This window comes from Schistocerca cancellata, chromosome 11 (assembly GCF_023864275.1).
Source record: "Schistocerca cancellata isolate TAMUIC-IGC-003103 chromosome 11, iqSchCanc2.1, whole genome shotgun sequence".
In the NCBI taxonomy this organism is placed as follows: domain Eukaryota; kingdom Metazoa; phylum Arthropoda; class Insecta; order Orthoptera; family Acrididae; genus Schistocerca; species Schistocerca cancellata.
Genome location: NC_064636.1, coordinates 56265570 through 56281323, shown reverse-complemented (window position 1 = coordinate 56281323; position 15754 = coordinate 56265570). Strand labels below are relative to the sequence as shown.

Sequence of the window (15754 nt, the reverse complement as noted above, 5' to 3'; positions counted from 1 at the left end):
AAATCCCTGACCCCGCCGGGAATCGAACCCGGGACCCCGTGCTCGGGAAGCGAGAACACTACCGCGAGACCACGAGCGGCGGACGAATGCTTTGTTTTGTGGTGCCTGTTTGTGACTCAACATCCCTGCTATATGGTGAGTAGCACTCTACCATTTTCATAAAATCAAGTGATATGTTAATGTTCAGTGACAGTAATAAATGCTCACGATGTTCCTGTGGACATTGATTGTTACAATTCATCTTTGGGCGCATTTCATTACTTTTACGAAATCCATCAGTTCCATTACCTTGTACCGTGTATTTTATTTTCAGTGATTCATATTGTCACCTCATAACTGTATTTTCAGTGGCAATGCCACAGCAGTAATGGTGCTGGCACACACTTTGCAGTGATTCACATAATGTTAATAAGAATGACACAAAACTGAGAGAGCTACAATTCTTTATTACACATATATGTACATATATTTTACAAAAGAGAGGCTTCACTTAATTTATACAATTTTTGTGGACACGTCTAAAACACTACAAAAAGTTTCGTGGTGCAAGTCGGAATGCTAATGTTAGATAAATTATAGTGTATTCCGCATTGAAAATTACTTGTGCCGTGCCTGTAAATTATTTCTCAATAGTTTCGAAACAGTGATAACGTAGTGAATTCGAGGCTCCGAAAACGACTGCCGCTCCCACAGTTTGGGAGAACTGCAGTACTACTCAATATATTCGACAGTGTGGTGGCAGTCTGTCTGCCCTTCACATTGCCGTAGACTGAGGCAGGCGTTGTTCCTCTGCCGAATCAAATAAATTAACTTAGATTAAGGTTTGCAGCAAGGCTGAAAACTGACACACACGTATACACACACACAGTCATCTTCCTCCCGGAGTCGCCGCGGCGCCCGCTCACTTCTCCTTGTTGAGCGCCTGGATGAAGTCTTCTAGCTTCTCCTGGATCTGCCGCACTCTCTCTGTGGCAGACAAAAGAGGCTGTCATAATGCAATTTACTGTCGCTACTCACACCATATACTAAGTCAACTTGCTCTAAATGTAGAAAAATGCAAGTTAGTTCAGATGTGTAGGAAAAACATTCCCGTAATGGTCAATACAGTCACATCGGTTAGGTACAGCTGAACCTGATTTATATGTATCTCTGTTTTGTCTAATTCTTGATATGAATATAATAGAGGGAAACATTCCACGTGGGAAAAATATATCTAAAAACAAAGATGATGTAACTTACCAAACGAAAGCATTGGTATGTTGATAGAGACACTAACAAACACAAACACACACACAAAATTCAAGCTTTCACAACCCATGGTTGCTTCATTGTGAAAGCTTGAATTTTGTGTGTGTGTTTGTGTTTGTTAGTGTCTCTAACATACCAACGCTTTCGTTTGGTTGTTTTTAGATATATTGTCTAATTCTTATTTATAATTGAGGTTTTGTCAGTCCCAGAATAATATAATTTAAAAGTGTGTCAGTTAATCCTTGTATGTACGTATGTATGTATGTAGAGGTTATAATAGAAGGAAACATTCCACGAAGGAAAAATATACCTAAAAACAAAGATGATGTGACTTACCAAATGAAAGTGCTGGCAGGTCGACCTGCCAGCACTTTCATTTGGTAAGTCACATCATCTTTGTTTTTAGGTATGTATGTATGTAGAGAATTATTACGTAATTCACTGTTATACAGAGTAAATTCCAATGAAATAAATTGATTTTTGCATAACTGTAATGAGCACTGATGTTCTAAAAGAAGCCCTGTGATATTTTCCATAACACTGTTGATGCATACAGCGAGTGGATGGCACCGTGGAGGCAAGGGACAAGGACGTGGTTAACCAGAGCAGGCAGCACTGAAACAAAGACACTCCTGGCACTGTCGTTTTCAATATAAGAATTTCTTTACTGGTTATAATTGATTCATTGGAAAAGGAATGGACAAGGTACAGGGACACAGTACTAGAAGTGGCTAAAGAATGTCTTCGAACAGTAGTGTGTAAAAGTAGGATGAAGCAAACAGCTTGGTGGAATGATACAGTCAAGGCAGCCTGTAAAAGGAAAAAGAAGGCGTATCAAAAATGGCTACATACCAGAACCCAGGTAGACAGAGAAAGTTATGTTGAAGAAAGAAACAAAGCCAAACAGATAATTGCAGCATCCAAGAAGAAATCGTGGGAAGACTTTGGAAACAGGTTGGAGACTATGGGTCAAGCTGCTGGAAAACCATTCTGGAGTGTAATTAGCAGTCTTCAAAAGGGAGGTAAGAAGGAAATGACAAGTATTTTGGACAGGTCAGGAAAACTGCTGGTGAATCCTGTGGATGCCTTGGGCAGATGAAGGGAATATTTTGAAGAGCTGCTCAACGTAGGTGAAAATGCGATCAGTAATGTTTCAGATTTCGAGGTAGAATGCGATAGGAATGATGATGGAAATAGGATCACATTTGAGGAAGTGGAAAAAATGGTCAATAGATTGCAGTGCAATAAAGCGCCTGGGGTGGATGAAATTAAGTCGGAACTCATCAAATACAGTGGAATGTCAGGTCTTAAATGGCTACACAGGATAATTGAAATGGCCTGGGAGTCGGGACAGGTTCCATCAGACTGGACAAAAGCAGTAATCACACCAATCTTTAAACATGGAAACAGAAAAGATTGTAACAACTACAGAGGTATCTCTTTAATCAGTGTTGTGGGTAAAATCTTCTCAGGTATTGTTGAAAGGAAAGTGCGAGTATTAGTTGAGGACCAATTGGATGAAAATCAGTGTGGGTTTAGGCCTCTTAGAGGTTGTCAGGACCATATCTTTAGCTTACGGCAAATAATGGAGAAGTGTTATGAGTGGAACAGGGAATTGTATCTATGCTTTATAGATCTAGAAAAGGCATATGACCTCCTAGGAGGAAGTTATTGTCTGTTCTACAAGATTATGGAATAGGAGGCAAACTTTTGCAAGCAATTAAAGGTCTTTACATGGATAGTCAGGCAGCAGTTAGAGTTGACGGTAAATTGAGTTCGTGGTTCAGAGTAGTTTCAGGGGTAAGACAAGGCTGCAACCTGTCTCCACTGTTGTTCATATTATTTATGGATCATATGTTGAAAACAATAGACTGGCTGTGTGAGATTAAGATATGTGAACACAAAATAAGCAGTCTTGCATATGCGGATGACTTAGTTGTGATGGCAGATTCTATTGAAAGTAATATTTCAGAGCTAGATCAGAAATGTAAGGACTATGGTATGAAGATTAGCATCTCCAAAACGAAAGTAATGTCAGTGGGAAAGAGAGATAAACGGATTGAGTGCCAAATAGGAGGAACAAAGTTAGAACAGGTGGACGGTTTCAAGTACTTAGGATGCATATTCTCACAGGATGGCAACATAGTGAAAGAACTGGAAGCGAGGTGTAGCAAAGCTAATGCAGTGAGCGCTAGGCTACGATCTACTCTCTTCTGCAAGAAGGAAGTCAGTACCAAGACTGAGTTATCTGTGCACCGTTCAATCTTTCGACCAACTTTGTTGTATGGGAGCGAAAGTTGGGTGGATTCAGGTTACCTTATCAACAAGGTTGAGGTTACGGATATGAAAGTAGCTAGGATGATTGCAGGTACTAGTAGATGGGAACAATGGCAGGAGGGTGTCCACAATGAGGAAATCAAAGAAAAACTGGGAATGAACTCTATAGATGTAGCAGTCAGGGCGAACAGGCTTAGATGGTGGGGTCATGTTACACGCATGGGAGAAGCAAGGTTACCCAAGAGACTCATGGGTTCAGCAGTAGAGGGTAGGAGGAGTCGGGGCAGACCGAGGAGAAGGTACCTGGATTTGGTTAAGAATGATTTTGAAGTAATAGGCTTAACATCAGAAGAGGCACCAAAGTTAGCACTGAATAGGGGATCATGGAGGAATTATGATGATGTTATAATTGAGAAGTTAAAAATTTTGTGCTGCATTTACTGCCGAACAGTGGTTCTATCTTTCCGTAGCTTTTGATCAGCCGTGGAGAACAGAAAAATGAAAAGTTACACAATTTCTGGCAAATCAAAAGTTATGGACGATGCCACGGTGCAACACTGGATTGATGAGGTCCTGCAGGGTATCTGAAGGGATTATCGACCTCAAAATATTTACAACTGTGACGAGACCAGCCTATCCCACAGTCTGCTTCCTAGTAGAACATTAGCTGATCAGGGCGGCTCGTGGCACGGAGGAAGAAAAGTAAACTTTTTTTAGAGTTGTTCACACCCTGAATGCAGATAGATTTGACAAACTTCCCCCACTTGTGACAGGAAAATCTATGAATCCGAGGTGTTTCAAAGATGTAAAGATGAAACCTGGGGAATATAAATCCAGCAGAAATTCTTGGAAGCTTCTGATTTTAATGGAACAGTGGTTAAAGAAAGTGGACCTTAGAACAAAAAAGAAAGAAAAGAGGATTTTCCTCCTCATGGATCAATGTACAGCACATCCCCACAAGTAGTTTTGGAAAACGCTTGATTGGAATTTTTCCCTCCAAACTGTACCACTGTTCTAAACCCCACTTGATATGGACAGTACTGCAAATCTCAAAGCGCATTCTAGAAAAACACTGGTTCAACATTTGAAAGTACTGACTGATGCAGAAAATGAAAATCTCTCCACTAACTTACTACAGTAAGCCATGGAATTTATTTTGACCGTCTGGCAGCTGGTGTCATCCACAGCCAACAACGGAAGAGACTGCTGCTGCTGCTGCTGATGATGATGATGATGATGGCAGCGACGGTGAAGTCGAGTCCAGTAGTGAGCTAGCTCTACTGGAGGGTACAGATTTTGACAGTTTTGTACATTTTGATGATAATCTTGCCACGTGTGAGGAACTACATGATGAGGAGATTATTGCCGACGTGTGCCAACAGTGCGGTGACGATCGAGACGGGGGACCAGCTTCGAGCGACAGTGACGGAAGTGACGACTTGAATCTTGAAATACCTAATTTGGGTGAAGTGTTAAGTGCAGTTGATGTATGCAGGTGCTAAATCACTGTGAAAAGTTGTAGTGAAAAAGCTCTGAATTCATTAATAAAGTTTGCAAAATGAGGTCTATACACTTAATACAAGAAAAGTGAAACAAGCCAAACTATCTGATTTCTTTAATGTAGGAACACGTTAAAAATTATGCATCTTTTTCTTTAATACAGTATCAAATCACAACACAGTATCTAATTTCTCTAAAGCAGAACTGTGTAAAATTTTCTTCTTTCAATACTGTATTCTATTGTTTGCATAGTTTACATATGTGGGCCCATTGTATGACCTTTCTTTTTCTCATGTTAGGGTCTCTCAAAATTCTACATTTTTCAGAATTCCCCAACTTTTCCAGGTAACTTCCTCGAGAATTCCAATTTTCCAGGCAAACCGCCATGTTATACTAGCTACTTCAAAAATGCTCTGTTCCTATCAGTCACCTCGTAGGAAAGGAACAACGAGTGAAGGAGAGGAGGGAGGGGCGGTACTCACTGAGCTCCTCGGCCAGCGTGACGCGCCTCCCGGTCAGCAGCTTCTCCTTCTTCTCCTGGTCCTGGCTGTACTCCTCCAGCACTTCCTTGATCTCCTTGTCTAGCCTCCGTGCTGCGTGTGGACAGAGATTCCCAGTTATTTCTCAAAAGCTAATATGTGTGAGTAAACACAGTAAAGCAAAGCTATCACCTGGAAGGTCCGTATGAGCCCGACAGTGCTGCGGTAGGCACAATTAAAGCTTTCGGCCATTAAGGCCTTTGTCAGCAGTAGACACACACACACACACACACACACACACACACACACACACAATGCAACTTGCACACATATCTGCAGTCTCAGAGAGCTGAGACCACACTCACTCTCACCTGTGAGACTGCAGATGTGTGTGCAAGTTGCATTTGTGTGTGTGTGTGTGTGTGTGTGTGTGTGTGTGTGTGTGTGTGTGTGTGTGAATCTTTTTGTTGTGCCTATCGCGACTCAGCATCTCCGCTATATGGTGAGTAGCAACTTTCCTTCTCTGATATTGTTACATTCCATCCTGGATTTTCCATTGTTTAATATTCAACTAATTTATAAATAAAACATTCAAAAGTGTTAACACAATGTTAGTGAGAATGCCCTACAGATACCAATTAATTTTGGAAGAGGAAAAAAACTTAAAATACATTTAAAAATATGTTCCCTATTCTTTCAATTAATGTTTTAAGTATTATGGTTTGGAATGTTTTATTTATAAATTTTTGTCTGTATTGAATTTTAAGTCATTAGTACATGTAGGGAGCTCACTTTAAAGCTACACACATTTTAAACCAATCACATATTTTAAAAGATTTAATATAAAGTTTTAGTATAAAACAGTCAACTGGTAGTACTGCTAAGCACTTTGTAACAAGTTACTCTGTAGCTACAAGATTTGGTATATTACACAATTTTTGTATTGTAATTACATAAAAAGGTTTGGGCTTTGAAACATTATAAACGCAAGATTAGAGCTGAACATTAAAAAAAAAAAAAAAAAAAAAAAAAAAAAAAAAAAAAAAAAAAAATCAAGGTGAGAGACATTACCCGAAACTTGTCATTTTGAAACAGAAACAGCACTTGGGAGACAGAAATCAGGCCTATTTTGTGGTATATGTTCATAAAAAGCAAGGTACGATGGATGCTTCCCCACAGTTGGCAGCATGACTAAATTTGCTGCCCACTTGCCACTACCCTCCCCATATTGAGGCGTGCTATTGTCACAGTACCCCATTGTAACCTTCTGAAATTGTCAATTTAAGTCTGTATGCGCTCAAGCATTTTCTGTTTGACATAAGGGGACCAGAAGAAACAATAAGCTGATAAATGAGTGAACATAGATGGTGAAACATTTTGCTTCCCTGTTTTATTCTGTCAGACAAACAACTGTTTGACATACCACCAGTTGGGAATTTCACAATGAAAAAATGATGTGATACTTCCATTTTTTAACTTACTCTTATTTATTCCATTGACGATTTAATCCAAGCAACTTTTGGTACACCATTTGCCACTAAATTTTCTTTCCCAGTGTAGAACACTGTTTTAATTTGCCAGGTAGTTTTAGTAAGTATTTCTCAGGTCCTTTAGGTCCTTTAAATCGATGCTTGTGGCATGCCCAGTGCAACTACAGTGATCACATTCTTGCAAGTGGTTCTCAGAATGAACCACTTTTCTATTCGTCTCTGAACACCCAAACAGCTGCTCGCCTGTTGTACAAATATTCACAAGTTTTGCCTCCCGTTTCAGTTTTCTACATGGATTTTGCAGTTCCTTACAGCAGCTGACATATGTTACTTCATGAGCTTCTGTTGAAATAGTCCTGAATCTATCAAGACTAGATGACGGCTAACTTTTCAAAATGCATAATGTCAGAAAACATATAATTTTCAGGAGAAAAAAAAAAATTATACAAAAGCATTTTATTATTTTTTCGAATTTTACACAAAATACACAGTTAGGGCTATTGATGAAAGAGTGTTTATTATAACACTGGTTGCCTGTTTCTTCATTCAAGATATGAGGACTTTTGGGGTGGAGCAAATGCAGTTTGTTGTGTTTTGTGGTATGTCAGCTATTACGGACATCAATTTCATTAGTTTGTAACAACACACCCAACAATGTTGTAATACTAAAAATGAATGACAAAGGCCTTTTTGGCCGAAAGCTTTCTTGGTTGTTTTTCGTTGTTCCCGTCTGCGACTCAGCATTGCCACTATATGGTGAGTAGCAATCTATACTTTTCATAATACTGTCATTATTTCATGCTGGATTTTCCATTGTTTGAAACTGAATACATTTTGGTCAAGTTGGCGAGTTAAAAGTTTTCACTTCAGTCCACCGCTCTTACATTGTAGCCAACATCGCTTAACCCTTGAGCGAGTGTGCCACCTGCAAATCAAATTGTTTTGCCCCATTCCACTCTTGTTTCACAATTGTGAGCCCATCCCTATTTCTTCATTATTGCTTCAGCTAACACAGTGATAAATTGTGTTGTCGTATGTCGAAGTAAGCAGCAGAATATAAAATAAATAGTGAGCTAGTGAGAAAAAAATTTACATTGCGTGGAAGAAAATGCCCCAGATTCCGAGATAGCACCGCAATCCCACAATGAGGCAGCTGTCTACAAGATAATTCGTAACTGCATATGCGGTTGGCTGGGATCTGATGCAACTGCACTGTTAAAGGGGTTATTACTATGGGGTAACACCCGTCTGTAGCAACCAAATGATATTAATGAAAATTTATTTCATTACAATTTAATTAAACAGTGGTTTAGCTCATCTTATGTAAGTTTATTTTATCATTGTTTATTTAAACTAAGATAAAACAATGATTTTGCTCATACATGTTTACCTCGGAACCATAGAGACTGCTACTCTTTACATGTGTACAAAGTACGCCATGTGCCCATTTGTGTTATGACAAACGGTGGGCACACTTGAAGGATAATAACACAAAATAAAATAAACAGATGGACTTTATAGAATTTGATCCATTCATAGTACAAGACAAAATGCTATTTGTTTTCATTTGTTACTTTTGAAAGCTTGTTTTGAAGGTTGTAAAATGCATTTTAACAAGATCTGATTGTAGAAGTGTGTAGAGCAGGATTTCATATCAAACTCAATTTTGTCCACCAGTGGACATTAGGCATTTTGAAAAGTTGCGGCTCAGATGTGTGTGGCAGTTAAATGTTTGTGCAACACAGAACCTACTGCACTCTCTGATGTGCCTAATGATGCCTCTCTCTCAGGCGTTGATCATCACGGATCACTTCACGCACAATGTAAATGTTTTCTGAAATGATAACCGACTTTGGACGACCATCACAGAACTTGATGTTGGTAGAAGCAACATCACAATGCCAATGTACAAACCCGCAGGTTCGAATCCTGCCTCGGGCATGGATGTGTGATGTCCTTAGGTTAGTTAGGTTTAATTAGTTCTAAGTTCTAGGCGACTGATGACCTCAGAAGTTAAGTCGCATAGTACTCAGAGCCATTTGAACCAATTGTAAACAGTCTTTTCTGCACATGATTCATTACCAAAATCCAAACAGCGATTCAAGGCATTTTTATGGACTCAGATCTTTCTGAAAACCATGAAAAAATATCTAACATAGATCTTCATATTAAGTTTCAATTTTTTCACAACAGTGTTTCTAGAATCACTCACTGTGAAAGAAAATAATTCACCCAATTTGAGCTTATTTTGTTAACAACACACATACAATAATTACATGAAATACACTACTGGCCATAAAATTGCTACACCACGAAGATGATGTGCTACAGATGCGAAATTTAACCGACAGGAAGAAGATGCTGTGATATGCAAATGATTAGCTTTTCAGAGCATTCACTCAAGGTTGGCGCCAGTGGTGACACCTACAACATGCTGACATGAGGAAAGTTTCCAACCGATTCCTCATACACAAACAGCAGTTGACCGGCGTTGCCTGGTGAAACGTTGTTGTGATGCCTCGTGTAAGGAGGAGAAATGCGTACCATCATGTTTCAGACTTTGATAAAGGTCGGATTGTAGCCTACCGCAATTGCGGTTTATCGTATCACGTCACTGCTGCACGCATTGGTCGAGATCCAATGACTGTTAGTAGAATATGGAATCTGTGGATTCAGGAAGGTAATACGGAACGCCGTGCTGGATCCCAACGGCCTCGTATCACTAGCAGTCGAGATAACAGGCATCTTATCTGCACGGCTGTAACGGATCGTGCAGCCACGTCTCGATCCCTGAGTCAACAGATGGGGACGTTTGCAAGACAACAACCATCTGCACGAACAGTTTGATGACGTTTGCAGCAGCACAGACTATCAGTTCGGAAACTGTGGCTGCGGGTAGCGTTGATGCTGCATCACCGACAGGAGCACCTGCGATGGTGTACCCGACGACGAACCTGGGTGCATGAAGCAAAACGCCATTTTTTCGGATGAATCCAGGTTCTGTTTACAGCATCGTGACGGTCGCATCCGTGTTTGGCGAAATTGCTGTGAATGCACATTGGAAGTGTGTATTCGTCATCGCCATACTGGCGTATCACCTGGCGTGATGGTATGGGGTGCTGTCAGTTACATGTCTCGGTCACCTCTTGTTCGCATTGACGGCACTTTGAACAGTGGAAGTTACATTTCAGATGTGTTACGACCCGTGGCTCTACCCTTCATTCGATCCCTGCGAAACCCAACATTTCAGCTGGAAAATGCACGACCGCATGTTGCAGGTCCTGTACATGCCTTTCTCGATACAGAAAATGTTCGACTGCTGCCCTGGCCAGCACATTCTCCAGATCTCTCAGTATGGAAAACGTCCGGTCAATGGTGGCCGAGCAACTGGCTCGTCACAATACGCCAATCACTACTCTTGATGAACTGTGGTATTGTGTTGAAGCTGCATGGGCAGCTGTACCTGTACACGCCATCCCAAGCTCTGTTTGACTCAATGCCCAGGCCAGAGGTGGTTGTTCTGGGTACTGATGTCTCAAGATCTATGCACCCAAATTTCATGAAAATGTAATCACATGACAGTTCTAGCGTAATATATTTGTCCAATGAATACCCGCTTATCATCTATATTGGTTAGCAGTTTTAATGGCCAGTAGTGTAGATGGTTTCTTATTCGTGCCTTATTTCACTAAACTTTATTATTTGCAGCATAGTTTTCATACTGCTGATGATAATATTACATTTGATGCTTACGGAAACATTTCCTTTAAAGAAGTATTAGTGACTTACTACAAACGCTAATGCCTTGAAGGCGAAATTTTCAGTTTGTGGTGAGAAGATGTGTACTGTAAAATCTCTGTCTCTTTTCTTTCCATGGAAAACAGACACTGGAATTCCCCCCACCCCCACCCTTACTTGCTCACAGTACAAAGGCACTGATTATTTATTCATATTTTGTGTGTGTTATTGATCCCTTTATGCTCTCACAATATTTTGTTTATTAATTTTCTTATCAGCATTCTGCTAACAATGTACTAACTGATTTCACAACCGAGTAGCTTCAGCTCACGGAATCCCACAGAAACTGACAAATAAGAAATGAAATGAAACAAGAGGTGCGTACCTTCCCTGTTCATGACCTGCTGCCTGAGAGCGTTGGCCGTCACCTTCAGCATCTGCTGGATCCTCCAGAAGAGCACCACGTCCGCACAGTCCACCTGCAACACAGCACACACTCAGTTGCCACCCGTACTCTGAAGCGGTTGTCTGTTTCTTCTCGTATCTGATGACAGCAGCTTGCCAAAATACATAATTTCCCATTGACGAGGAAAAATAAAATGCAGGTATAACCAGCAACCAGCCATTCTTAATCCTGCTGTTACCTTCAAGTCAACAAAACTCAAGCAGGAGTTCATTCTTTCATAACATTTTTATATTTAAACCCTTGCACCTGAAACAGGCCGACTTTATTTTTCAAACAATGGAAAAGTGCAGGATAAAATAATATATATGCACACACACACACACACACACACACACACACACACACAAAAACTGCACAGACACCGGTGACCACAGCTGGGCAGACTGGGAAGGGAGGAGGGCGGACTGCACCCAGACACAACATCTGTGTGTGTGTGTGTGTGTGTGTGTGTGTGTGTGTGTGTGTGTGTGCGCGCGCGCCCTTGTTTGTTTGTTCTATTTCAGGAGAACTTTTTTGATCTAAAGCTTCCCTTATGATAGCTTAATTTGTTACATCTGTGTCCCTTTGGTCTACGCAACCTGGATGTTTAAAAATTCACAACCTGTGCAAACAAATGTAATAAAATTTTATTTCACCACCTCTGAGATATGTACATAATGTTTTTTTTATATAACAATGCATATCGTTGCTTGCTTATTGCCCGCATCTCGTGGTCGTGCGGTAGCGTTCTCGCTTCCCACGCCCGGGTTCCCGGGTTCGATTCCTGGCGGGGTCATGGATTTTCTCTGCCTCGTGATGGCTGGGTGTTGTGTGCTGTCCTTAGGTTAGTTAGCTTTAAGTAGTTCTAAGTTCTAGGGGACTTATGACCACAGCAGTTGAGTCCCATAGTGCTCAGAGCCATTTGAACCATTTTGCTTGCTTATTGTTGAAATATGTGAACTTACACAACAACACAGCTTGATTATTACATTCAAACTATCAAAACATTATCACTATCAGTGATATTTCAGCAACTGTATGGTGTGGAACAGTTAACATATCTATTGTAGTAGCTTTTGTGTGGTGATCATAACAAAACAGTTTCTTCCTGATGAATGGCTGAAAGAATTAGTAAATGCATATGACAGTGAGGAGATGATCTTTACAGAAGAAAATCAAACAAGTGATGGCAGCTTTCAAGCTACATCTGAATCAGAAGACACTTTAGAGACTGATACCTCACACGGCAACATGCAAGTGGTTCTGCCAAATGACAAAAATGTCATGTGGAACTTAGGACCTTTCCCACAGCAACAAAATGGAACAGCATCCAGTCCTAACATTATAAAACAGACTTCTTGTCCAACAATATATGCTATATCCAGTGTAAGTGATAAAAAAATTCTCTTTTCAAGCTCTTACGGATGAAAGTAGTCAGAACAGTGTTGTGGGAATGGCTAATATTGAGGGTAAAAAAATTTCATGGTGACAGCGGGAAAGAATGAGATCAAATTACACTTGAAACCTGTATTGGTTTATGTTGATGGCCAAAGTGTATAAATTGTACATTGTATTCAGAAACAGAGCCATCCTTCCGTCATAATGCCATGGAAGTGGTTCTGTTGCATCTCACATGTGATATAGTTTGATGACAAGCCCGGTCGAAGGGCAAATAAATTAGCACCTATATGAGTGCTGTGGGAGAAAGTGGAAATATTTTCAAAACTATATAATCCTATCACAAATCAAACAATGGAAAATCCAGGATGGAATGTAACAATAAAAGAGAAGGAAAGTTGCTACTCACCATATAGTGGAGATGGTGAGCTGTGATAGGCACAATAAAAAGATTCACACAATCATAGCTTTCGGCCGTTAAGGCCTTTGTCAGCAGTAGACACACGCACACACACGCGCGCACACACACACACACACACACACACACACACACACACACACACACACACACACACACGCGTGCAACTTGCACGAGTGTGTGTGTCTACTGCTGACAAAGGCCTTAATGGCTGAAAGCTATGATTGTGTGAATCTTTTTATTGTGCCTATCACTATATATGGTGAGTAGCAATAATCCTGTCACAAACATAAATTAGCTAACAGAATCCAAGTTTTAAATCATAATAACTTTTAATACTTTATGAGTATTACATCCTTAAATACCAATTGGGTCATTAGGACCCAAAAGCCAAGAGAGCATACGAGGAGTGGAAACAGAAAATGACCTAAGCGCCGGATCTGAGCCGTGTGTGTGTGTGTGTGTGTGTGTGGGGGGGGGGGGGGGGCGCACACACATTAGGGCAAGGGGGTGGGTGGGTGGGTGGGGGGGGGGGGGGGGAATGATATATCCCTGTTTGTAAACAAGTGATTTGCATTCTGATACCACAGAAGTATGATCCTCATCGCATCACTGCAAAACACTAACTGAAGAAGTCAATTGTTAAGAACAGTCAATTATTAAGAACATTTTAAGTGTCATACCAGGAAACTAAAAATGTTGAAATGTGTGCAATTTCCTAAGGGACCAACTGCTGCGGTCATCGGCCCCTAGACTTACACACTACTTAAACGAATTTATGCGCGAGGGAGGACTCGAACCTTCAGCGGGAGGGGCGCGCAATCTGTGACGTGGTGTCGCAAACCACGTGGCTGCTTCGCACTGCACCAGAAAAACTGACAGACTCTAAGTGCCAGCAGGAAAAAAACACCTCAGCACAAAGACCGTGTGCCATCTACTAACATAAATTTGAAAGACCTCCTCACATTCATTTCCAATCTTTGTATATGTAAAAGCTTTTTAGAGGATAGGATCAAGGTTCATAAGGCTACTTATTAAGAAGAAATAGCGCCTTATCGGTTTTGAACTGACAGATTCGTCCTCGGGTAGCTGTTCACATTTAGAATTACAAACAAATTATGCAGTGCATATAGCGTCGGCAGAATTTTGTGGCGCAAAAGTTGCTCGAGGTGGTGGTGCTCCACAGAAGAAACTATGTATGGAAAAGGGCTACATTCTAAATAGTCCTCACGGGTTTGCTGCCAGATCACAAATTCCACAATATTTCCTCAGAGCAACTGTCTGACATCTTCAGGTCGTACCTAGCCACCGGCAAGGTTGAACCACCTGAAGATGTTGGGCAGTTGCTCCGAGGATATATTGTGGAATTTGTGCAATGTGATCCAGTGGCTAACCCGTGAAGACTATTTACAACACGTCTGCTAGGAAAGCTTGAAGAGTGACAAGGGCTACATTACTGTAGTTGGACCTATAGCTGTATATTTAGAACGGTTTACATTTGACTGCTAGTGGGCCAGACAGCTGCTGCCAGTGATGCCAGGCGGGGGCTGTACTGGCACCGTCAGCTCCTACTGGCTCGCCAAATATACTGCACAAAGAACTGCTCTATCATATCTTGAGTTGGGACACTTTTCCAGATGCAACAACTTTGCCTATTTTGGGGAAATACACAACTCCAGGAAACAGTGTGGAGAGGACAAGGAGCAGAAAAGGCCATATGGACATATGGGCAGAAATGCAGACACACCCACTTTAAGGTGGCAATAAAAGACCTCTGACAGCGTAGATTTCAATGACTGAGTGCACGCGTGAGAAGACGTCGGCAAATAGGAATGTTCTGCCCGTACCGGTGTTTTAGCTCCATGCTCGAGAGAGCACCAACCTAGAGCACAATCCAGTAGTAGCCACATTATCCTCTGTACTGCGGTGCGACGTGTTGTTAATTCAGAATAACACATTATACTTTTTCCTCTCAAGTCGATCAAACACGTTCATTTAAAAATATCATTTATAAATTATTTAAGTAGAGGTCTTCCAACTGAGGGTCCTTCCAATTTATACATCTGCAGACACAATGGGAGAAGTACGAGCACAGGACATTGGAAAAGCACGATGGCAATCCAGTTTTCCCACCTGCTGCGACTGTGACTGTGTCACTGGTGATTTAGTGTCGAGGCTTGGCAGTGTTTCAGAAGGCACAGAACAAGAGGTGCTGCCTACAATGACAACGCCCAGAAACAGTTGAAATGAGTTTGCCAGAAATGTCGAAAAAATGGCTCTGAGCACTATGCGACTTAACTTCTGAGGTCATCAGTCGCCTAGAACTTAGAACTAATTAAACCTAACTAACCTAAGGACATCACACACATCCATGCCCGAGGCAGGATTCCACCTGCGACCGTAGAGGTCGCTCGGCTCCAGACTGTAGCGCCTAGAACCGCACGGCCACTCCGGCCGGCCAGAAATGTCATTCCATTCTATTTGGATCTGTTGTAAGAGTCCATTTGGAGATGATGTTCTGATTTACAAATTCACAAGAGATCTGTACACCCAATTAGTAAATGTTAATATACACTGAAGATGAAATACAGACACTGAGTATCACGACCAAACCATCATACTGTTACTGCCCTCTGCTGGCAACACAACGCACCCGGCCTCCTTTTATACTGGCGGGTCCACCTCTTGCGACATCCGGTTACCGATTTCACGTTACATAGTGGTGTCTGGATACTTTTGATCAAATAGTGTACGTGTACAA

The 15754-nt window shown here is 41.2% G+C and overlaps 1 protein-coding gene across 3 annotated transcripts in view; it reads right to left on the bottom strand.

The window, feature by feature from the left end:
- Nucleotides 1–426: 426 nt before the first annotated feature.
- The window catches only part of LOC126108596 (dynamin-like 120 kDa protein, mitochondrial), a 203482-nt gene continuing 188154 nt past the window's right edge, over nt 427–15754 (bottom strand). For all 3 annotated transcript variants that reach the window (XM_049913895.1, XM_049913896.1, XM_049913897.1), the window contains 3 exons: nt 11118–11211; nt 5508–5618; nt 427–966 (listed from right to left, as the gene is read on the bottom strand). In XM_049913895.1, coding sequence (XP_049769852.1) covers nt 902–966; nt 5508–5618; nt 11118–11211 — 270 coding nt within the window. In that variant the 3' untranslated portion in view covers nt 427–901. The remainder of the gene's footprint in view (nt 967–5507; nt 5619–11117; nt 11212–15754) is intronic.